The sequence below is a fragment of the Heloderma suspectum genome, chromosome 6 (assembly GCF_057233095.1).
Source record: "Heloderma suspectum isolate Gila_16-S chromosome 6, 16-S_ref, whole genome shotgun sequence".
NCBI lineage: Eukaryota > Metazoa > Chordata > Lepidosauria > Squamata > Helodermatidae > Heloderma > Heloderma suspectum.
Window position 1 is genome coordinate 124677572 of NC_139463.1, and position 22665 is coordinate 124700236.

The 22665-nt window shown below is 48.0% G+C and overlaps 1 protein-coding gene across 2 annotated transcripts in view; it reads left to right on the top strand.

Moving 5' to 3' along the window:
• CARMIL3 (capping protein regulator and myosin 1 linker 3) overlaps positions 1–22665 on the top strand; it is a 72912-nt gene that overhangs the window by 22993 nt on the left and 27254 nt on the right. For both annotated transcript variants that reach the window (XM_084806515.1, XM_084806516.1), the window contains exons 3-17: positions 4679–4729; positions 4860–4919; positions 5007–5128; positions 6861–6958; positions 11803–11873; positions 12719–12792; positions 13651–13726; positions 15883–15971; positions 16891–16985; positions 17096–17182; positions 18504–18613; positions 20348–20425; positions 20586–20662; positions 20785–20889; positions 22544–22613. In XM_084806515.1, coding sequence (XP_084662641.1) covers positions 4679–4729; positions 4860–4919; positions 5007–5128; positions 6861–6958; positions 11803–11873; positions 12719–12792; positions 13651–13726; positions 15883–15971; positions 16891–16985; positions 17096–17182; positions 18504–18613; positions 20348–20425; positions 20586–20662; positions 20785–20889; positions 22544–22613 — 1263 coding nt within the window. The remainder of the gene's footprint in view (positions 1–4678; positions 4730–4859; positions 4920–5006; positions 5129–6860; positions 6959–11802; positions 11874–12718; positions 12793–13650; positions 13727–15882; positions 15972–16890; positions 16986–17095; positions 17183–18503; positions 18614–20347; positions 20426–20585; positions 20663–20784; positions 20890–22543; positions 22614–22665) is intronic.

Here is a 22665-nt window from a genome sequence, read left to right on the forward strand (position 1 = left end):
CAGCTATGCTTGGGGCTGTAGGCCTTTTTCCTACCTAAACTTGCATAGGATTGCACTCTTAAGATACAATACGCTGGTATTTTTTTATTTTGACCCCACCCTTTCTCTGGCTCCACCCCCTTTCTTTGGCCCTGCCCCCTTTGCCTGCAGCCCCACCTACTACTGGAATGTGGCTCCTGAGAGCTCCCCCAGATTGAAAAAGGGCTGAAAGAGGGTCCCCACCTCTCCACTGGTTTACAGACCATACACTCACAGACACAGTCCAACAGTATCATTTGTCTCTCCGATTGATCGTCCCAGAATCCTTTGGGGGGATCTAGCCAGCCATTCCACACTGCCAGGAAAACCCCCAGTCTCCGGAACACCTATGTGGCAGGCAGAAATCCAGTAGGTATATCTCTTCCTATCACTCCATGGCAGGAAGAGCTTTACCTGTTGGATTTGTGCTTGATAGGCAGCTGGTAAAGCTTACCTCTTGACATTCCATTTGGTACCATGAAACCAACCTCTGGGGAGTCAGCTTTGGTTCCCTGGCTTGTAAGGATAATTGCAATGTCCTACTTTGCAGGGCTTGGGATCTGACAATCACAGCAGCAAAATCAATTATCAGCCAGTATGGTGTAATCAGACTATGACTGCGGAGATCTGGATTCCAATCCTTGGGCCAGTCACTGTCTTTAAGCCTAGTCTACCTTATAGGTTTGTTGTGCAGATAGAAGGGGTAAAACCTGTGATTGTCAGATCCCAAGCAGGGTGGGGAATTTCTGAATTGGGGACACATCTGCCCCCTCCTCATAATTATACACCTGCCAGAGATGGACCTCCCCCTCCCCCCCCTTTCCCTGTCTCCAGCTCTCGGATCCTATTCTCTCAAATTAGGTCAGAGTTTGCAAATTTGCTACAGGCAGCAAAATCGAAAGTCAGAGACAGGAGCAGGCAAGGGGGTGGTGGTCTGGCCTGGCCTGGGGAGGTGGGGGGGGAGTCATGCCAGTCAAAACAATAGGGCCCTGTGTTTGCCCAGGATTTGGAAGAGGGTAGGTCCTGAGGGATATAGGAACTGGACCAGAGCAGAACTTGTGATGGAGGTGGGGTGGGGGGAGGTTTGGAAGGCATCAGCTGAGCTGCGGGAGGGAAGGAGTTATTTGAGGAGCAGGGCTGGAAGAGCAGTAGGGGTCTGGGAGCCAGGCTGGGCCAATTTGGGGAGAGGGTGGGCTAAAATAATTGAGCTGGATTGATCCATTCCAGGGATCTGATAGCAGGAGTGCTGGGAATCGATCACATTAGGAGGGGCCACAGAAAAAAAAATTGGGAGGGGTGCGACCCAATATGTGAGTGGATGATAAGGAAGTGGTATCTTGGGGCATGCTGGATGGAGGTCACATTTACACAGGAGGGACAAATTGAGGGATCTAGGTTGGAAGAAGCATTTTTTTAAAGCCATGGGCAGGTTCAAGCTATTTGTGGGGAGGGCCATGGGCTGAAATTAGGAGGGGAAGCATAATCAGCACATGATCTTTTGGTATAATTAGGAAGGAATTGGAAAAAAAACCCTGCCAATATCATACTGCCCTATACAAATCTATGGTGTGACCACACTTGGAATGCTGTGTAGAGTTCTGGTCCTTGCAGCTAAAAAGGATATTGTAGAGTTGGAAAAGTGTAGAAAAGGGCAACTAAAATGATCAAGGGGCTGGAACAACTCTCCTCCAGGGAAAGGTTACAACATCTAGGTCTGTTTAGGTTGGAAAAACAGAGGATAAGGGGAGACATGATAGAGCGGTTCAAAATTATGCATGGTGTGGAGAAAGTGGATAAGGGGACATTTTTCTCCCTCTCTCATAATACTAGAACCCAACAGGGTCATCCCATGAAGCTGATGGGTGGGAGATTCCAGACAGATCAAAGGAAGGGCTTCTTCACACAGCACATAGTAAAATTAAGGAATTCGCTACCACAAGACGTAGTGATGGCCACCACTTTGGATGGCTTTAAAAGGGAATTGGACAAATTCCTGGATGAGAAGGCTATCCGTGGCTACTAGTGCTGATGGCTATATGCTACCTCCAGTGTCAGAGGCAGTCTGCCTATGTACAGCAGTTGCTGGGGAACATGGGTGGGAGGGCACTGTTGCACTCATGTCCTGCTTATGGGTTGCCCGTGGGCAGCTGGTTGGCCGTTGCGTGAACAGAATGCTGGACTAGACGGACCCTGGGTCTGATCCGCCTTTAGGGCTCTTCTTATGTTCTCAATATAAAAATGGGTGCCTAGGTTCTAGCTTGAGCGGAGGCCTTCCCTCATTCCCTAATGCCAGGCTTGTGGCATTAGGCAACCAGGTGTTCAGACCGCTGTGTCAACAGGTACAGCTTCCACCAGGAGGCAGGGGGAAAGCAGCACCTGTGGAATGGCTCCTTTGGGGGGCTGCCGCTATCAAAGGCATGGAAGCAAGGCATGGCAACCCTAATTATGGGTCTCTGGGCAGCGACTCTAGCAAGGCTCTCCCAGACCCCCACACTGCATGCACATTGTTTTCCCATCACAGCCACACCTGACTGGGCACCCTCCAGAGGTGTTGGACTACAGCCCCCATCATCCCCAGCCAGACAGGCTGGGGGTGATGTGGATGTAGTCCCAGGCCTCTGGGGGGCACCAGGTCGGGCAAGGCTGCTTCACTTTTCTCCATCTCTGCAGTTCTGGGGATGATCTTAGCATGATGGGTTAGAGAGGAAGCAGGAGAGAAAGGGGTCAGTGGGTCTAAAAATCAATAAAAATCGATCCAGCCTCTCTTCATTGCAAGCGGGTAGCCCCTCCCATTGGATCACTTCCTCCCCCTCTCCTTCCGAAGATCTTCTTATGGCTCTATCCACACAGCCCCAGTCCACCAGTATAAACCAGTCCGTTGCTCTATTTCTCTCTCCTCTTCTCAACTTCAAACTCACAACGACTTTTCTGCACATCTACCTTCTACCCTACTCCATCCCCAAGGGTTGCCAGAACCCTTCATTAAACCATTTCACGCTCGGACCTGACCACGTCTTGAACTCGGCCTTACTCCCTAGACCTCAGATGGGAATGTCCAAGAGGTGGGGATTGGGGGGGACAAATGTTTCCAGACAAAGTTTCCAAGAAAGTTTCCCTCCCCATTTTTTAACCCCCATGACCTGGTTGGGGGCAGGTAATTAGGAATTTGTGGGGTCATAGAAAAAGGAACCATTCTCTGAATGTTCCTTTCTCTCCAAAATTCCTGTCTTTTCAACCCATATGACACACATAGGCTAAGTGCTATTTTTCTCTGCCTTAGTTTCCTGTCTGTAAAACACAGATGAGAGGCTTACCTTCACAAGGTCATTGCAAGTGCAAATCTAATAATTGCAAATAAGAGTTGTCCATTTGAAACAAAAAAAATTGTGCAGGTGTTGCTTTTTTAAATTAAGCAATTTTTATCCCACCCTTCAGCCCAAAAGCTCTTAGAGTGGCTAAAAAAGCTTAAAATTCTGTCCTGCCCCTTTCATCCTCACACCAACCTTGTAGGGTAGGGTAGGCTGAGAGGTAGTGCCTGGCCCAAGGTCACCCAATAAGCTTCATAGCAGAGTGGGGATTTGAACCTGGGTCTCCCAAGTTCTAGTCCAGCACTCTAACCGCTACACCATACTGTCTCTGTAGGTCACCTCTTCTTTGGTCACCTGTGGCAAGGAAGAATCTCAGACAAAGCTTTCCAAAAGTTGGTTCTTCTCTTTTAGGCCATAAGTGACTGGGCTGATGGGCCAGCTAGACATTGAGAGCCAGTGTGGTGTAGTGGCTAGAGTGCTAGAGTGGGATTTGGGAGATCTGGGTTCTAGTCCCCACTTGGCCCTGGAAGCTCATTGGGTGACTTTGGGCCAGTCAGAGACTCTCAGCCCAACCTACCTCACAGGGTTGTTGTTGTGAGGATAAAATGGAGAGAAGGTTAATGTACGCCACCTTGGGTTCTTTAAGGAGGAAAAAAGGCAGGATATAAATGTAATAAATAAATAAACAAACTTTTGCGGGCTAGCAGCTTTCATACAGCAACTCACTTGCATGGCTGGTATGAGACCAGGTTCTCTTTAATCCATAGGAGCCACCACCCAGGGTAAGAAAGCAAGCCCATCTTTAACATTTCCATTTTCTTCAAAGTTGGGATCATAGGTTATTTCCACACTGCCATAATACAACAGAAGCAAAATAGCTTCAGAAATAAAGAAATTCAATCCCCATCAGCATTCTGTAAAATCCAGATTAAGAAGGCATATCTGAACACGTGTAGCATCAATTCAGAGTATGGTGAGACCGCTTCATCCAGGGGAGGCACCGTGATAGCAAAAGACAGGATGCCAAGTCAAAACAGTTTCTTTATTTATTTATATTTATTTATATTTATTTACCCCTGGTTTACAGCCCCAGATTGTGTAAATGAGGGGTAAGCAACCTGGTGCCCTCCAAATGGTTTTGGACTACAGTTCCCAGAATCCCTGACCATTGGCCATGCTGGCTGGTGCTTCTGGGAGTTGTAATCCAAAACATCTGGAAGGCCCCAGGTTGCTTGCCCCGAGGTATAAACCAACACTCCCACACCCACTCTATGATTGTGTCCATCTCTTACAGTGAAACACAAAGGTTTGTGCATCATTCATTCCTCTGTGTTTTTCTCTCTTTCTGGTAGGTTCTTACCACCTGGCGTATCTATCTCTTTGCGCTTAAGGTGCCAGCCAAGGTGAGTGGATAGAGGAAAGAGAGTGTGTGTGTGTGTGTGGGGGGGGAGGGTTCTGTTGCTATTCCATCTCCTGCAACACTGACCAAGTATTCTGATCTGTCTCTTCTCTTCTCACCCCATCACTACCCAGCTTGAGTGTTCTTTCAATGTCCTAGAGATCCGAGCATTAAACGCCTTGAATCACAACCAGGTAAGGGGGCACGTTTTCCACAAAGGGACAATATCCTGTGGATTTCTGGATGGGCATTCATAACATCGCTCTCCTTCCCACATTCAGATCTTGGTGGAGACAGAGAAAGCAAGCTACAACTTTAAATTCCCCACCTCGGAAAGTGCCGACCAGGTCACGACACATGTCAACACCGCCTTAGCCAAAATCTTCCCAAGCCCGGCCTCTGTGTGAGTAGCTGGTAGCACCATGGGCAATGCGGGTGCTAACTTTCAGGCATTCACTGTGGCTGTGCCTTTAACAGCTCCTTGCTGTGCAGACACATTAGCAAAGGAATGTGTTGATTTCCATGCCCTGGAAAGCTCCAGCTGATTTCTGCACATTGCTCTGTTCTTAAAGGTGGAAGAGCAAGCTGAACTGTTTGTTGTCTGGTCAGCTGGCAACCTTAGATGACAGCAGAAAATGGGCCCCAGCGAAGTGTGAGAAGTGGAACTGGGCAGCTGGCTTATGAAGGGTGCAGACTGGTGTTCTCAAGGATTTAACCATTGTAGAGATATAAAAAGACTGGAATGACACACTGCCACAGTCCTTCCCTGTACTTCTGGTTTAAAACTGAACGTTTTTTCAGTTCCAATGCAAAATATGTAGGGTTTGTGTAACATTTTTTCTTCAGGGTCTCTAAAGGGACTCACAGCAAAGGCCTTGTGCTGGGACAATTAACATACCTCATTTTAATTAAAAGCAATAATAATGCACATGTAATAATTTTACCTGCGTAACAATTCACTTATCAAAAACACAATAAAACAGAGCACAGCCCTCCCAAAGTTGTCTTTCAGCTTGAGTCCACAACAAAAGTATAAATGAAACTTCTCTCTGAAGCTGGATTTTTCTGCTGGCTGAAGAAAGAAAACAGTCCCTACTCGGTTCCCTCCAGCTCCGCAGCAATCTTCTCAAAATGGACCAGGGCCCAGCAACACAGAAACAACTAGATGAACAGCCCTTTGTATAATATAAAAGAACATAATCAACAAGGAACTCATAGTGTTTGTAAAAAAAAAACCCCTAACTCTTTAAACATAAAATTCAAACGAAACCCTCCCTACTAACCTGTCTCAAGAGTTCAGAGTCTTACAGGGAGGAGAAAGCAAACTTCTTCTACACTGAATTTTGGTAACTGCCTAAAATAGTGGCCACTCTCTATCCTGCTCCTTTACTGAGCATGTGCAGGAACCTTCCCACTCAGAATTCTTAAAGAAAAATATACCAATGCGTCACATTTGTACCATACAGATGCCTAATTGTTGTGAACCTCCCAGAGAGCTTCGGCTGTTGGGCAATATAGAAATGTAATTCATTAATTAATAATAGAGCAGGGGTGCATAACCTCTTTCAGCGCCAGGGCCAAATTCCATTTGAGAGAAGCTCTTGGGGGCTGCAATCCAGTGGCGGGTGGGGCTGAGGCACAGGGGGTGGGGCCAAAGGCAAAGGGGTGGGGCCTAACTACCAAACATACCACCATATTTTAGGTTAAAGTTCTTCCTGCCAGTAACTAGGCCTCAGGAGGGGCATCCCAACCTTTTGGAATATGGGAAAAACTGCACTAAAGTTGGAAAAGCACCAAATGATTGGCATAGGGGGGAAGGGGATGTGGCCATCTGGGGAACCCCAGGGGGCTGAATTTGTCCCCAGGGCCTGATTTTCTGCACCTCTGGTTTAGAATGACACCACTCTGCACCCAAAGAGAATTATAGCTGAGGTCCATGTGTCTCTGTGCCTCAGGGGTGCCCAATGTGTGACCCTCCAGATGTTTTGGCCTACAAGCCCTAGTCAACAGAGCCAATGGTGAGGGATAAAGGGAATGATAGCTCAAAACATCCAGAGGGCACCAGATTGTCTCCCTCTGGCATAAGAACCCAGGCCCTCCAGCCCTTCACGTCAACTGCTTTTCTTTCCCCACAGCTGCCTCATTCGCCATGGGAACGTGGAGACCCCAGAGACGCCACGGGACATGTCCCCCAACTCTGAAAGCTCCAACTCCACCACCCACAGCATTTGCGGTGAGAAGGGGGAGAGAGCGCCCAGATTGGCAGCTGAAGGAAGGCAGAGCGAGGCGAGGCGAGGCGGGGTGGGGTGGGGTGGTGGTGGGGAGGAATGATCCAGACTCGTCGAGGCCTCCAGTTTAGTCGGTCATGTTCTAGAGAGTCAAGCGGCACGATCTTCATTCATAGGATATTATATGAAATTTCAATTACAGCTGCTGCATTATCCACTTAACCCACTGACCTGAATCCCGGAAGGGTTCTCATAAGAGCATACAAATTGCCTTGCTGGATCAGACTGAAGGCCCACTTACCCCAGTGTTCTGTCTCCAGCACGGGCAGCCAGATGGGCCTTGGAGGCTCACACATAAGGTCTGGCAGCGATTTCTGCCTGCTGCTGTTTGCCTCCAACACTGGGTAATCAAAGGTATTCAGCATCTAGACACGGAACTCCATTTTGCACTATTTAAGTACAGAGGTTCCGTTTCCTAACTATCCATGGCAGATAGAAGTTGTGAGACTTATCTTCCATCAATTGGTCTAATCCTTTTCTTCAAGTGGTCCAAACCAGTGTCAATTGCTGCATCTTATGGCAATGAGATTTCTTACGATACGTTAAATTTTATTTTTAATCAATTTTGTTTTAATTAAACTGAATGTTTTTTAGCTGGGAGGCTGGCATACTGCAAAGCAAAGAGCAGCCCTCCAATGCCCTCTTTATTTGGGTTCCAAAGTGTGTTTTTGTGTTTTGGAGCTCAGATTCTACCTCTGCCTTCTACTTAGGTTCTTGGGCAAGTTGCTTTTCTTTTAGCCTCACCAGTTTGCCTTCCGGGAAATGAGTGTTTTGTGACCGGCCATGTCCACCGTAATAGCCATTTTCAGAATGAGCAAGCCCCCACCATGGCAGCCATTTTGTGAGAGTGCCCACAACACCCCCCCCCAAAATTCCAGATGTGATCACCGCCCCAAAAAGGTTGGGGACCTCTGTTAAATACTAACCAATTTACTATGGCATAAGCTTTCGCAGGCCGCAGACCACTTCATCGGATGCACAGAATGTCATCCTAAGTCAGCAGATACCTAAATGCTTGGCTGTATGAAAAAGGAGAAGAAAAATATTTTAGCAGTGGGGTCTGAGGGGAATAACATGCAAGAAATCCAGTCAGGTCTTTTCTTCTCCCCACACTCAGGTGTTTATATATCTGTCAACTCAGGTCGACATTCCATGCATCTAATGAAGCGGTCTCTGGCCCACAAAAGCTTATGCCACAATCAATTGGTTAGTCTTTCAGGTGCTACAAGACTCTTTGTCGTTTTGTGGCAACAGACTAACACAAGTGCTTATTGCTTGCATGGGAAGGGGCTTCTTCTTTCTCCTGCGCAGGCCTGTACCTCACCTACCAAGCTGAATACAGCCTACCAGCCATGTAATGGTGGCCCACTGGGGCTAGAGAAATTCTGTGTGTGTGTGTGTGTGTGTGTGTGTGTGTGTGTTGGTGGGGGGCAGATTGCTACCTGCTGGTGAGGTTGTCCAGTAGTTGGTAGCTGGGCTGGTGCACTACATTCAGTTGGGTGGGTCAGAAGGCCCCTGAACCTCCTACCAAGATTTTGCTTTTGTTCAGCTTCCTCCCAACCTGGGAAAGAGCTGCTTTAGATGCTCTCCGGTTCTTGTGTTTGGCGAGAGGAACCATTGCTTCCCATCTAGCACTGGACCACCTGCCCATCACAACATTCAAATGTTTCAGTGCAGTCTGTCTTTGAACAGACTCGGCAGTCTGTCTTTGAACAGACTCAGCCTGCTCTAGTTACTCAGGGCAAAACTCCAGGCGATATTATTTGCGCAGTCAGTAACTGTGTGAAAGTTTGGGCGGGGTGGATTGGTTTTTAATTTTATTTTTAGATCATTTTTTTTCCAGTCCCACAAACGTGGGCTAAGCATAGCCTGAAAAAGTTAAAGAAAACAATCAAACATGACCCAGTTCAGTTAGGAGGCACAGTACAGAACTGCAAAACCTTCAAGCTGAAATTATTTTCTCATAGTTGGTCAGCAACATCTTAGAAGGGGGCTTAAATTGGGAGTTTTTTTAAAGCGGGTTGGGACCGCAGCAAGGGCAAAGGTCTCCCTCTTCCCCCCACATCATGGTTCCAATCTGAATTGGGGCACTGCCACACATACAAACAGCTGCTATCTACTTTAAAAAAAGAAACATTTATGCAATTACTCTTTGAATGAATAATGTCAGGTCACCATCTTGATTTGCTGTCTTGCTCCAGGAATACAGGCTGTGTTGACCTTGACTTTTAATCTGCTCCCCTCTGTTAAGAAAGCCAAGGATTGGCTCTGGATAGAGAGATTGTGTATCTCATCACCAGATATTTTTCCCATTTTGACCCCCATCTTTACTGTGTATCATCTGAACAAGCTGTTTGGCCTGTGGTCTCACAAACAAAGCAGAGGTGGTCAGCCACCCTATCCCCTCCTTTCATTAACCAATAAAATATAACCCAAATGGTCTAGACAGTGTGGAGGGGACAAACTGACCCTTGAAGGTATAAATATTTATTTATTTGAAGTATTTTTATCCTGCTCCTCAGTTAAAGAAAGGCTCCTGGGCTTACAGCGAGCTTACAATCAGTTGAATGAGAGACTTCCTGCCTGCAGGTTTACAATCTAAAAAAACACGACATGTAAGGAAAAGGCGATGGGGAAAGAAAAGGAAAAAAATTAAGGGTGCAATCCTATGGCCGCAGCAGCTAGCTGGCCATAGGATTGGTCAGTTCCTGGGAACCGACCTCGGAGCCCACATTCCAAGGTCGAGTCCCGAAGAACCAACCTGCACCCCCTCCCGTGATGACTTGTAGGCACCATGGATTGGCCCCACGCTCTATGCTCGGAAGAGCAGTGTGGAGCGGGGGAAACAGGGCATTCCTGGGGGCGGGCCAAGGCGGGGAGGTCGGAAGTGCCAGTACGACACTTCCTATTTGTCGTCCGGCCTCCCCACCCCGCGCTCTGAGGTCCCGTGGCTAGACAGCCAAAATCAGCTGTCTAGCCACGTAAGCAGGGTGGCGGGAGCACAGAGGAGATGCGCTCCTCACCACTCCTCCTACCCTGCAGTGGATAGGCAGTCGCCCCTGGGATTGGAGGCGACCATTGATCCCCATAGGATTGCTCTCTACGTAGATTTTCAGCAGGGCTGGTGGAATGGTCCTGCTTTGCCTCTCATCTCCTGTTGCTGGGGGGAGGCAGTCCAACTGGAGCAGGTAAAGTTTGTTAAACTAAAGATAAAAAATAGGATAGTGAAGGAAAGCAGTGAGTATGCAGAATAAAAAGGTGAAAACAAACCCTTTTTGGTTGTATTGGTATTCTGTTTTTTAAAAGCATAATTTTGATTTGGTGTTTTAATCTTTTTATCCTTTTACTCTTTAATTAATAGTAAATACTATTAATACTATTTTACCTTTTATGCTCACCACTCCGAAATCTGTTTTAGATATGGAGCAGTATACAAATATTGTAAATAAATACATACATACGTACGTACATAAAACCTAAGTACCAAAGTACTGGTCTACCTTCATTCCTGTTCAACACCCTTCCCCAACCAGGTGCCTTCCAGATGTGTTGGACTACAACTCCCATAATTATAGCTGTCGTCCAACATATCTGGAGGGTTGGAGAACACTGCTTATACCGTGTGATCGAGGACAGCACTAGACTTGCCACAGGGCCCCTGTAGCAATTGGCAAAGTGTCTTGGGTTGGCCAAGGATGGAAAAAAGAGTGACCAAAAAGGGACAGCTCAGAAAGGGCATTTTGCCAGATTTTATGCTGTTTGGCTTGGAGTGACATTGGTTGACAGTACAAGCAATGGTCTCTGCTTTTTGGCCATAAGCAAAATTCCAAAATCCATATTAGTACAATACTTTGATTAGGCCAGCCGGAAGATCACAAAAAATGTGCAAGCTTTTGAGATCTCTTTTGTAACATCTTGCCTGATCTCTCTCCATCGGGTGAGATGTTACAAAAAGCAGGTTGGCAGGGTTGTGGGGAGGGAGAGAAAGCCTGGCTTGAGGTTGAAGTCGTGGCCTCTGCATAACCACAGTCTGTGGGAGGAAAAGCCTGCAGACATTCACATGAAGGTGAAGCAGGCGATGTGATGCTGGAGCCGCCCTTGGAGCTGCCGGGAGGAAGAGATAACTTTGATCCTCCCATTTTGAAAATATAAAATCCAGCTGTTTACTCAGAAACATCTCTGTCCTGGGCAAGGCACGCACACTCCTTTGGTGGTGGCCCAATGTTGACAGTATGGTGGCCACTTCTGAATCACCACAAAGCCTGTTTGCATTGAGTTTGCATATGCTAATGTACAGGTATAGAAGCAAATCTAGAAATAATTGCTCTCATTTAAATAGAAATGCAGTGCATCTCACCATGGTGTGGAAGACTGACCAGGTGGCCTGTGTACCTTGCTGGGTCTGTTGTCCAGGTGCTACAAGGCCCCTTAGCTCTTCCTTCTGATGGTTCTTTACCTTTAAACCAGACTTGGACTGCACAGCCCTTCAAACAGAGGACACTTTCAAAATAGAGGACAGTCCTTTGTAAAAGAGAACACGTGGCCACCCTAGTTGACAGTAGCAACCTAGCTTAAACGTCCCTCCAGTATGCTACATTTCCAGGTGCAGGTATTTTTTTATTTCTATAGAGAAGCATTCATTTCTCTGAAGACAATCATGTAGATACTTGTACAGCCCAGACCCAAGTTCAGCACCTGGTCCTGTGTTTGTGAGAACGAGGTCCCTAGAGAGGTTTCCCTACTATGAAGGCGGCTGAGTGATAAGATCACTCTGTTTGCTTCTCCTCAGGAGGGTTTTCTGAAACGTACGCAGCCCTCTGTGACTACAATGGGCACTCTTGCCGTGAGGAGGTGCAGTGGGTAAGTTGAGGGGACGAGGAGAGTGTGGGGAGACGGGCACAACACAGTTCTGAGGTGGGAAAAGTCACCCTTGCAGCAACCTTTTCTCCTCTGTTTGTACTTGACCAAAATGGTCTTGTGGAAAGACCTGCCCCATGCAAGGTGGTGAGTCACCACGTCCTGAAAAACCACTCTAAAAAGTAGCAATTGCTGAGGATGTGGTTATGCTCATGAAAGCTTTTGTCACCTCCTCGCCTACCATATGGTCTCCAAGCTTCTTAGAAACAACCCTTAAGCTTCTTAAGGGTTGAGGGAAACTCACAAAGTGGTGGCTTTTCCACCTCACAAAAGGATTATGCAAATTTTATTTGGTTTTGAAAAAGTCATGCCCTGTTTTTCTGGTGAAAAATCCGACTCTGAGACGAAGCAAAGGGAGAGGTGGTCAAATGTGAGAAGGAAATCCAGGCCACAGCCGACGATGGGAGTGAAATGTGTGTGTGCTGGGGACTGGATTTGACTCCAGTCTGGAAATGAAGCAGTGGGCAGGGGATCTGGTTGTAGATGGGTCTCGTCTGTCGTGTTTGTATGTGTGTGAAGATGAATATCTTCTCTTGATTTTGTAGTGAAAAGGCCAAAGTTTCCGTCCTCTCCCATCTGAGCTACAAAACTCACTGAGTGATCTTGGGCCAGTCATTGTCTCTCAGTACAACCTACTTCACAGGGTTGTTGTGAGGAGAAAAAAGTTGATGGGCGGGGGGAGAAGACCGACATAGGCCACCCTGCGTTCTTAGGGGGAGTTTATTACATTGATAAATGTAATCAATCAATATTTTATTCCTGTCACTATCTACCCCCTCCCACTCCAGGACGTCGACACGATTTATCATTCTGAAGACAACCGGGAATTCAACCTGCTTGATTTCTGTCACCTGGAAAGCCGGTGAGAAGAGGCAACCTGAAGTCGCCTTTGTCTACTGCTCACTTAACCTCCCCTCTGCTCAGATCAATCCTCTGATTCCCATGAGCTGCTTAGGGGACTTCAGGCAAGCTTCAGGTCTTCCATATGGAACATGGGCCTAAGAATACCAGCCTATCATACTGGGTTGTTGTGAGGGTTATGCCAGTGGTGGGAAACCTCCCGCCTGCATGATTCCCCAACCCGACCTGTGACGAACTCCACCTTCTGCAGCCCATGCCTCCTTAGTTTTGATCTCCCCCTGGGTTTGGTCATGAGAGGGAGATTAAAAGCTAGAGGGGCTCCCAGTGGAGCCATGAGGCCTCAAGGACAGCTGCTCCGGGCCACACGACTCAGTGCTTTGCCGCCCTGCGCCCTCCCCGATCCAGGAAGGCACAGGGTGGCCCAGGCACCAAGCTGACACCCACTTTGGGGTCACCCCGCCTACTATGGGAGTGGCTCCACCACTGCCAGCATCCGGCCATCAGGGGGTTTCCCTGGGGGCAATTTGGCCTCCAGGAGCAAAGTAGTTCCCCACGCCAATACGGCACTGTGTGTGAAGCACGTTAAAGCACTATAGAAGTGCCAATAATTCTTCTTCTCTGGATCTGCTCTTAGCTCTGTGTAGACAACAGAAAGTCCCTATTTCCTTCTGTTTTCTCTGTATACTGTCAGGACTCCCGCCTCCTGTTTCCCCTCCCCGATTTTGCCCCACCATCCTTCCCATTAATCTGAATTCCTGGGATTTTAGGGTAAGTTGAGTGCCTTGTGATGATGAATGGTTGTAATGCCCTCTGTCTTCTAAGCCATCTTTGCTCTTTGCCTTTCTTTTCCCCGTCCCAGGGACCTGGCTCTCATCGTAGCTGCATTGGCTTACAACCAGTGGTTCACCAAGCTTTACTGCAAAGACTTGCGGCTGGTAGGTGCCCGCAAGTTGTGCCCCTGTGTTCCCTCCTGCAACCTTCCCCAACCTGGGGCCCTCCAGATGTTGTTGTTGTTGTTCAGCCGTTCAGTCGTGTCCGACTCTTCGTGACCCCATGGACCATAGCACGCCAGGCCTTCCTGTCCTGCGCTGTCTCCCAGAGCGTGCTCAAGTTCATATTCATTGCATCCGTGATGCTATCTAGCCATCTCATCCTCTGCCATCCCCTTCTCCTTTTGCCTTCAGTCTTTCCCAGCATCAGGGTCTTTTCCAGGGAGTTTTCTCTTCGCATTGGGTGGCCAAAATATTGGAGCTTCAGTTTCAGGATCTGTCCTTCCAATGAGCACTCAGGGTTGATTTCCTTTAGGATGGACTGATTTGACCTCCTTGCAGTCCAGGGGACTCGTAAGAGTCTTCTCCAGCACCACAGTTCGAAAGCATCAATTCTTCGGCGCTCAGCCTTCCTTATAGTCCAGCTCTCACAGCCATACGTTACTACTGGGAAAACCATAGCTTTGATTAGACGGACCTTTGTCGGCAAGGTGATGTCTCTGCTTCTTACTATGCTGTCTAGGTTGGCCATAGCTTTCCTCCCAAGGAGCAAACGTCTTTTAATTTCATGGCTACAGTCACCATCTGCGGTGATCTTGGAGCCCAAGAAAGTAAAATCTGTCACTGCTTCCATTTCTTCCCCTTCTATATGCCAGGAAGTGATGGGGCCAGATGCCATGATCTTAGTTTTTTTAATGTTGAATTTCAAACCAGCTTTTGCACTCTCCTCTTTCACCCTCAACAAGAGGCTCTTGAGATCCTCTTTGCTTTCTGCCATTAGGGTGGTATCGTCTGCATATCGGAGGTTGTTGATCATTCTCCCAGCAATCTTAATTCCGACCTGTGATTCATCCAACCCGGCATTTCTCATGATGTACTCTGCATATAAGTTAAATAAGCAGGGTGACAATATGCAGCCTTGTCATTCTGAGAGTTGTAGTCCAATACATCTGGAGGGCCCCAGGTTGGGGAACACTGCCCTACAGGCTGTAACCTTGGCCACTTGTCCCATTTATCCATTGACAGAGCCGGTACCCAGTCCTACCTCAGCACCTGCTAAGGTAACAGCAGGATTTTGCCCTACAACCTCATCAGTGCCCCTGATCCTTGATATGACATGACATTAATGTGTCAGTTGGAACCGCAACTCAGTTGAACCCCTAAGTAAAATGGGTTCCACCAGTAGCCCTGCGTTTGTTAACTTTTGGGGGTGTATGTGTGTGGGGAGGTTGTTGTGAGGGGCAACGCCAAGGGTAGGCCTGGTCGGGCACTTGATGAGGGCCCACACCCCAACAGAGGCCCACTGACGAGTCCCCTGGACGTGCCCCTCCTCTGCCCCGTTGCAACCTGCTGGTTCCCCTGCCTCTCGCTCTGGCCCAGACAACAGTGGTGGTGAGAAGGAGGAGCAGGAGAGGCCATGGCCTGCTTGCTCCCTGGCTCCCTGCCTGTCGAGGAAGTGAGTGGCAGTAATGGCGAGAAAGAGGATGAGGAGCAGGAACAACTGTTGACAATGGCAGCGAGAAGGTAGACTCACTGGGGCTCACTGAGGGTGTCTTGCCCAGGACCCTCAAAAACCTGGAGCAGGCACTGGTTGCTGTCTTTTAAGAGGAAAAAACAAGGGAGTATGGAAAAGAAAAAGTATGTGAGAGAAGGAGAGAGCAGCAAAGAGAGAGAGAGAGAGAGAGAGAAGGAGAATGTAGGAAAGAGAGGAGTGAAAAAGAGCAAGACAGAGAGAGAAGGAGAAAAGCACACAGAGAGAGGAATACATTGCATTCTTTTTGATGGCAACCCTGACTTCTCCAACCCTAAGGAAGGCCTCTTGCTGAGGGCTGCCAAGACCAGACCCTGTGAGGGCTCTTGTACCTTTCAGGGTTCCAGAGAACTGAGAATTTCATCAGGTCCGGCTTCTCCCGTCACAAAGCTTTAACATAAGCAAAACCCACCACCCTGGGAGTCTGGCTGGGCTTGGAAACTGCTGCACACAGGCCGGTGTTGGGAGCCTGTCCTCCCGCTTCCCCCGGCACTGCCCCACGTGAAGCCCCTGCCGCCCCCACCCCGGCCCTTTCCTCACTCCTGTCCACCTGTGTTTCCTCTCTTCTCAGGGCTCTGAAGTAGCTGAACAGGTCCTGCACACGGTGAGCAAGTCCCATCACCTGGAGGAGCTGGTGCTGGACAACGCAGGGTTAAAAACGTGAGGCTTGGCTTGACTCTGGACATTTGCATTTCTGCTTGGTGCTTGGCCCGAGCAAGATTTGTGGAGCGTTTTCCGTTCATGAGCAAACGTATTCATGCGTTGAACCCCATTTTGAAGCTCAGCAACTTTGCTCCGCTTCTGAGGCCTTTCTCATGGCCCCACTGCCTTCTTATGGCTCCACTCCTAGCACTAGCAACCAGAAGGCGTCACACTGTTTGTTTATTTATTGAAGTTTTTTTATGCCACTCCTCAGCCAAAAAGGCTCCCAAAGGGCTTACTTATAATCAATTGAACAAGACAGTCCCTGCCTACAGGTTTACCGTCTAAAAAGGCACGACATGTGAGGAAAAGGGAATGGGGAGGGGAGAGAGGGGAAAATTAATTATTCCAGCTGGGTTGGTGGGATGGCCCTGCTATCGTTCTTCTGTCGGGACTGCTTCAGTGATGAGGGAAGGCATGGTGGGGGTGAGTGTCATGCTTAGGGAGATTCCCCCTGTTATCTCCAATCATTGACCGTAGATAACAGGAGAATTCCCCACCACCACCACCACCTCTGGTAGCTACCAGGGGGCTTGGGGCGAGGGTGGGGAAGGACTCCCCCTGTTAACTGTGACCAATGAGCAGAGACAACACAGGGATTCCTACTCCCTTCCCAAGCCCCCAGTAGACTTCTTGGGTGGACCTTTGGCAGAGGGTGGGCCTGACGGAGGGAGCCAAATTCTCCATGGGCCAGGTGGGAAATGTCTGCAGATTGGAGGTTCCCCTCCCCTGATCTAATGCTATCCTAGATTTGATCCTGCCAAGATTTCGCTTCCTGCACCCTGTAAAACTGCTTGTTCCCAGTAGTGACCTTCCTTCTGTGAGGCTCTCTCACCGTTTCTCTCTCCATGTCTCTCCCCTATCTGTGTGTGTGCAGAGATTTTGCCCTGAAACTCGCCTGCGTCTTGGCAGAGAACCCGAACACGGCTCTCCACGCTCTCACACTCTCCCACAACCCGCTGGAGGACAAAGGTGAGGGTTTTCTCAGCCTGGCTGATCCTCGAACAGGGGTGCCTTTTGGGGGAAAGAGACTCTCAGTCGTTCACTGTTCACCCCACACTGCCTCTCTGCCCCCTCAACAGGCCTCAGCGCCCTGAGCCAGCAGTTGCTGTGTTTCCCCAAAGGCCTCAGCAAACTCTGCCTTTCCAAGGCCAGCATCACTGCGAAAGGTACTGTTCACGTAGCTGGGTGAGTTCAGTGGGCTAAAGACACAAAAGAAAGGGCCCCTGATTATTATATTTTTATACTCCCTTCCTTGAAGAAGCTCAAAGCAGTGATCTTGATTCCCTGCCCCCCATTTTTATCCTCACAACAACCCTGTAAGGTAGGTTAGGCTGAGAGAGGGAGAGAAAAATAAAGAGTGAGTGAGTGAGTGAGTGATTGGCCCAGTTCACCTGGAGATTCATGGTGAGTAGGGATTTGAACCTGGGTCTCCCCAGCCCAATACTCTTAACACACTAGCATGAGGTGTTGAACTTCTTTCAGCCTGACAGCCAAATTCCATTTTGGAGAAGCTCTTGGGGGCCACATTCTAGGGGTGGGTGGAGCCAAAGGCAAAAGGGGTGGGGCCAAAAATACAAAAACATCTCAGCATATTGTAGTTTAAAGGTCTTACTGCCAGTAACCAAATCTTAGGAGAGGCATTTCAGCCTTTTAGAATAGGGGAAAAAACTTCACAAAAGCCAGGAAACCACCATACAATCTGTGGGTAGGGGAAAGTGGGTAGGCCAGAGGAAGTGGGCCCCGGGGCCTGAGGTCTGCACCTCTGCTCTGCCCCAGCCTTCCTCAACCTGGGGCATGCTGGGAGTTGTGGTCCAACACATCTGGAGGACACGAGGTTTGGGAAGGCTGCTCTAGCCACTGGAAGGGGCAAAGAGCTACACTGATTACGAGTCCCACCCACGTGACATCCTGCTCACAGTCATCTCTGCAGTCTGAAGTTTCACTGAAAGCTCATGCTTTTTGAAACTTATCCTCATGAGGGCTAGAAACGTGTGTGTGTGTGTTTGTTTCTGTCACATGAAAGCTGGGGTTTTCAAGACGCTGACTCTGATACCCAGATTCACTTGGGGCTCACCTGAGCAGGTCCCTTGTGCAACCTCAGACCACCAATCTGAAAAATGTCTGTGTGTATGTATATCCTGCCCTGTTGAAAACTGCCAGGAAACTTTCCTTAAGACAGGAAAACACAGCCTTAAATGGTTGCAATAAAGGACAAAGCTGCTGTGCCTTTAGGAACTGTAAAGAAGAGAGAATTTTGGCATGTGCTGCTTCTCAAGTCACATTCCTTCAGGGGGGAGAAAAGGAACACCTGCCAAAGGAGCTTTCTCTTCTCTGCAAAATGGAACTAGAGCCCTGCCATCCTTTACATCTGGCCACCCTAAAAATGAGCGCTCTTTCCCTTGTTGTGAATGAACAAAAGGCAATCAAACATTTAAAGGGCTGCATAAATGACTGATGACCTTTGGGGGGGTCTCTTTCCTTCCTCAGGACTCGCCATTCTGTGCCAGAGCTTCAGTGCCAACCCAGCCTTCACCAGTTCCCTCCGCCATCTTGACTTGAGCAAGAATCCAGGGCTGCTGGGGACCGATGAGGCAAACGTGAGTGGCTGCCACCCTGCTGAGAAGCTGCCCTAACAAAGGGGCAGCTTTCCTAGCTTACAAAGTCACCCAGGGCCATTCATGCCATTGTTAAAAAGCCCAGGAGCCCTGTCGGGGAAAGACAGACAGCAGCCATTGGTGAGAATGCCGAGTTGGATGGACTGTTAGTATCGGATTCTTGTGGGTGGCTGAGGCCTCTTTGCTGCAGAGGAAGGAGCAGAGGCCACACCCAGAGACTGCCATTGGCCTGGCTTGCACATAACACTAACCCATGGTTTATTTAACCCATGTTTTGTCGCCCTACCCAGGGCTTTTCTGGCTGACAATCAAACAAATCATGGTTTCTTTTCTCACTCCCTGGGTTGTTTGTTTCCCTCCTCCTCTGCCCACTCCCTCCCTGTATCCAAAATGCCTTTGTGATGCTGTAATACTGGCATGTAGAGTAGATGTTGTTGTTGTTGTTGTTGTTTTACCACTCTTACCCACTGCCTCTGTAGCCTGGCAAAATAACCCACGAACAACCCACATTTCTGTTCACATGCAGCAACAACCCATGGTTTAAACAACCCAGAGTTCACAACCCAACAACAAACCATGGGTTTTCTTTCTGGGTGGTTGTTGGTTAACAAATCTTGGTTTGTTAGCAACCCATACCATGGGTTAGTGTTATGTGTGAACCATTCTGTTAAATGTTTGTACCACACCTATCATTCCAAAAGGAAACCTAAAGCAGCTAACAATAAATGTTATTTACATTATAACAACAAATGCAATAATATAAAAAAGAAAGCAGACAATATAAAAACTTACCTAACAATTTTTTAAAACGCCATGATAAGCTCTCAGTACAGGGCTGTCGCCACCAATGTTTTACCACTTCTTGTACATCAGTACTAATGCTAGATTTTCACCATAAGCAACTTGGCTCTAGTAACATTAAGACGATTAATTCCCCAGCAGCGCCCCCACTTTTATTATCTTAGAATTCCCTGCAAATACATCATCTGACAAGACTTGATCTCATTATTCACGGTCCTGCAATTATAAAAGCCTTTATTGACAATGTCTTAAAATGAATCATCATCCTTATTGGGGTTGGTGTCAAGGGTAGGCACGTTCAGGCACCTGCTGAGGGCCCTCACCCCAGCAGGGGCCCACTGACAAGAGCCCCCTGAAGTTGCTCCTCCTCTTTGCCCTTGCAACCTGCTTGTTCCCCTGCCTCTCGCTCTGGCCCAGACAGCGGAGGTGGTGAGAATGAAGGAGGAGCAGGAGATGCCACGGCCTGCTTCCTCTCTGCCTGTTGAGCAAGCAAGTGGTTGCGATGACGAGGAAGAGGAGCGGGAGCAAGAGCAGCTGGTGACAGTGGTGCTGAGTAGGTAGACTCACTGTGGGAGGGGCCCATGGAGGTGCTTTCCCCAAGGCTCCTCCAAAAACTTGAGTGAACACTTGTGGTAGTTGTTGTTTTAGAATACAGTTTAAGGCCAAGTCCGCTGCTTTGTTACATGGTTCCGATCACTTCAGCAAATCCATTTCAGAAGAAGAGATGAACTTGAACTGTTTACAGTTCCATGCAAGCAGATGGTAAACAGCGTGACCTAACTCAAGGTTGCGATGCCAAGGCCCTCTGGAAAGAGAATTTTAACTAAGATGCCCTCCTCTCTAGGTCTGGTGTCATCAGCATTCCATAGACAGATCCTCTGTTCACCCCTTTCCTTCTGCTTTCCTTCCCCACAGGGTTTCTATTCATTCCTGGCCCAGCCAAATGCTCTGATTCACCTGGACTTGTCTTCCACAGACTGTGCAGTGGACACAGTAAGATTTTAAGAGAGATGCACGCTTGGCAGTGGGGTGTGCTGTGGGAAGTGCACTGCGTTATGCGGGACCGATGTGGGGGAGTTGGTGACAGCCTAAGCTTTCGTGAACGTTCACTCCTTGGTATGGGTCTGTCTTATCTGTCTGTCTGTCCCTATAGCTGTTCGGGGCGCTGTTGCATGGCTGTTGCCCACGGCTTAGCTACCTCAACCTCGCACGAAACACCTTCTCCCACCGGTAAGGAACTGGCTCCTTTCGTCTTTCCACTTCCGCAGCTCCTACTGAGAGGTCCTGCAGCTGGGTCCCCTTATCAATGCTCCGGGGGAAAAAGGCATTTTTTTGTTTGTTTCCTTCTGCAGGAAAGGAAAAGGGCTGCAGCCCTCTCTCAAGCAGTTTTTCTGCAGTGCCTACTCCCTCAGCTATGTAAACTTGTCCGGAATCAAAATGCCCGTGGAGGCGTTAAGGTGAGGAGTGAGTACACTGCAAAAGACCATGCACGTGTGTCTAAAACCCCAGTTGTCAACCAGCCCCTCTCTAGGGTTGCCAAGTCTCCAGCAGCTCTGAGACTCATGGGGTAGGTCAGGTCTGCCTGACTCTAAAAAGACAATATGATGATGATTATGCATATATTGCCTTATTTGCTAAAAAGCTGTCAAGGCAGTGTACAACCATTTAAAGCACTAAAACCTGAACACAGTTAAAACAAAATCCAAGAACATTAAAAACAGTAAAACATTAAAATACCTACATAAGGTAAGGGTGCAGTCCTATGGATGTTTAGACAGAAAAAATTCCTACAACTCCCGGCATTCCCCAGCCAGCATGGCTGGCTGGGGATTGCTGGGAGCTGTAGGACTTTTTTCTGTCCAAACGTCCATAGGACTGCACCCTAAAAGGCTAAAAAAAGTTGAAACTTGGGCAGGACTCAGGGATGTGTTCCAGTCATAAAAGGGCAGAACTAAAAATGTGAAGGCCAGGGCAATGTGAACATTCCTGGGCCTTGTCATGTGCGTGCGTGTGTGTGTGTGTGTGTGTGAATGATAATTTTCAGTATAGTTTTTATACTGAACAAATGGAAAATTTGGGGAAACATCAAAATAAGAGCCTTTCCTGCAATATTTTCACTTTTGGAATGATGAGTGAACTTCTTAAAAAGTAGTATTTAACAATAATACCACGGCAAAACTCTTCAACCCAAAATTCAAAGACAGTAATTTGAGACTAACTGATGGCCCCAAGATTAAAACATGCCACCCTAAAGCGCTGAGAATGGACCCCCAAAACAGAGCCTTGGCAGCTCTGCCACCCTGTGTCCTGATGGCAAATCCATCCACTCCTTGCTCCCCTGACCGTTATCACCTGCTCTCTCCCTCAGGTAGTAATGGTGCTATAATATAGGAACCAAAGTATTCTGTGCTGGTTGTATGGAGGGAAGCAGTTACGAAGGGCACTTCATAATAAAGCGAATGTTTCAGCAGCCATTGTATGTTCTAAGTAGCCATTGCAGTAGCACTGGAATAAAATAGTTTTATTTCATATCTAGCATCTGGATATTCCAGCAAAATCCACTGAGAAAAAGGCAACTTAGGGGTGGGCTTAAGGAAACAGTGGCCTGAACTGGCCCAAACTGCCATGGAGGCTTGCTCTCTGGGAACCCTGGGTGGACTAGCACACTTGGGAAAGTATACATTTTGGAAAACTACCATTTTTAGCAGCACTCTTCGAGGGGAGTCACCATGACAGGTCTCAAACCATGTGGTGGTTTTGCATTTGTGGGCTTTGCCACCCTCGGCCTGCTCCTGAGGGGTTGGTGTGTGAAGAAAAATATGTTCCCTTTGTATGTGAATAGCAGGAGAGAATCCATTTTAGGAATGTGAGCATAATGTGGGCTATTTTAAGAATAGGAGCAGGATCCTTTTGGAAGATGATCTGGTGTGTCTCTTATAGAAGTTTAAATGCCAGGAAAGTCCTGGGGAGACATCACGCCCTCATTGGAGGTGTTTTGTTTTATTTTCAATATTTACAGGCTGTCCTTTATCAAAAGAATGACCAGGGAGGCTTATAGGATAAAAACAAACAATTTAAAAACAAGAATACGTTTTTATGTTCTTCCTTCAGGTCTCTTTTCCAAGGTCTGTCGGCCAACACTCACCTCAGTGAGCTCCACTTGGACTTGAGTGGATGTGAGGTAAATGGGGTAGTCAATGATGTACTTCTATTGTGTAGATACCTTGTTCATT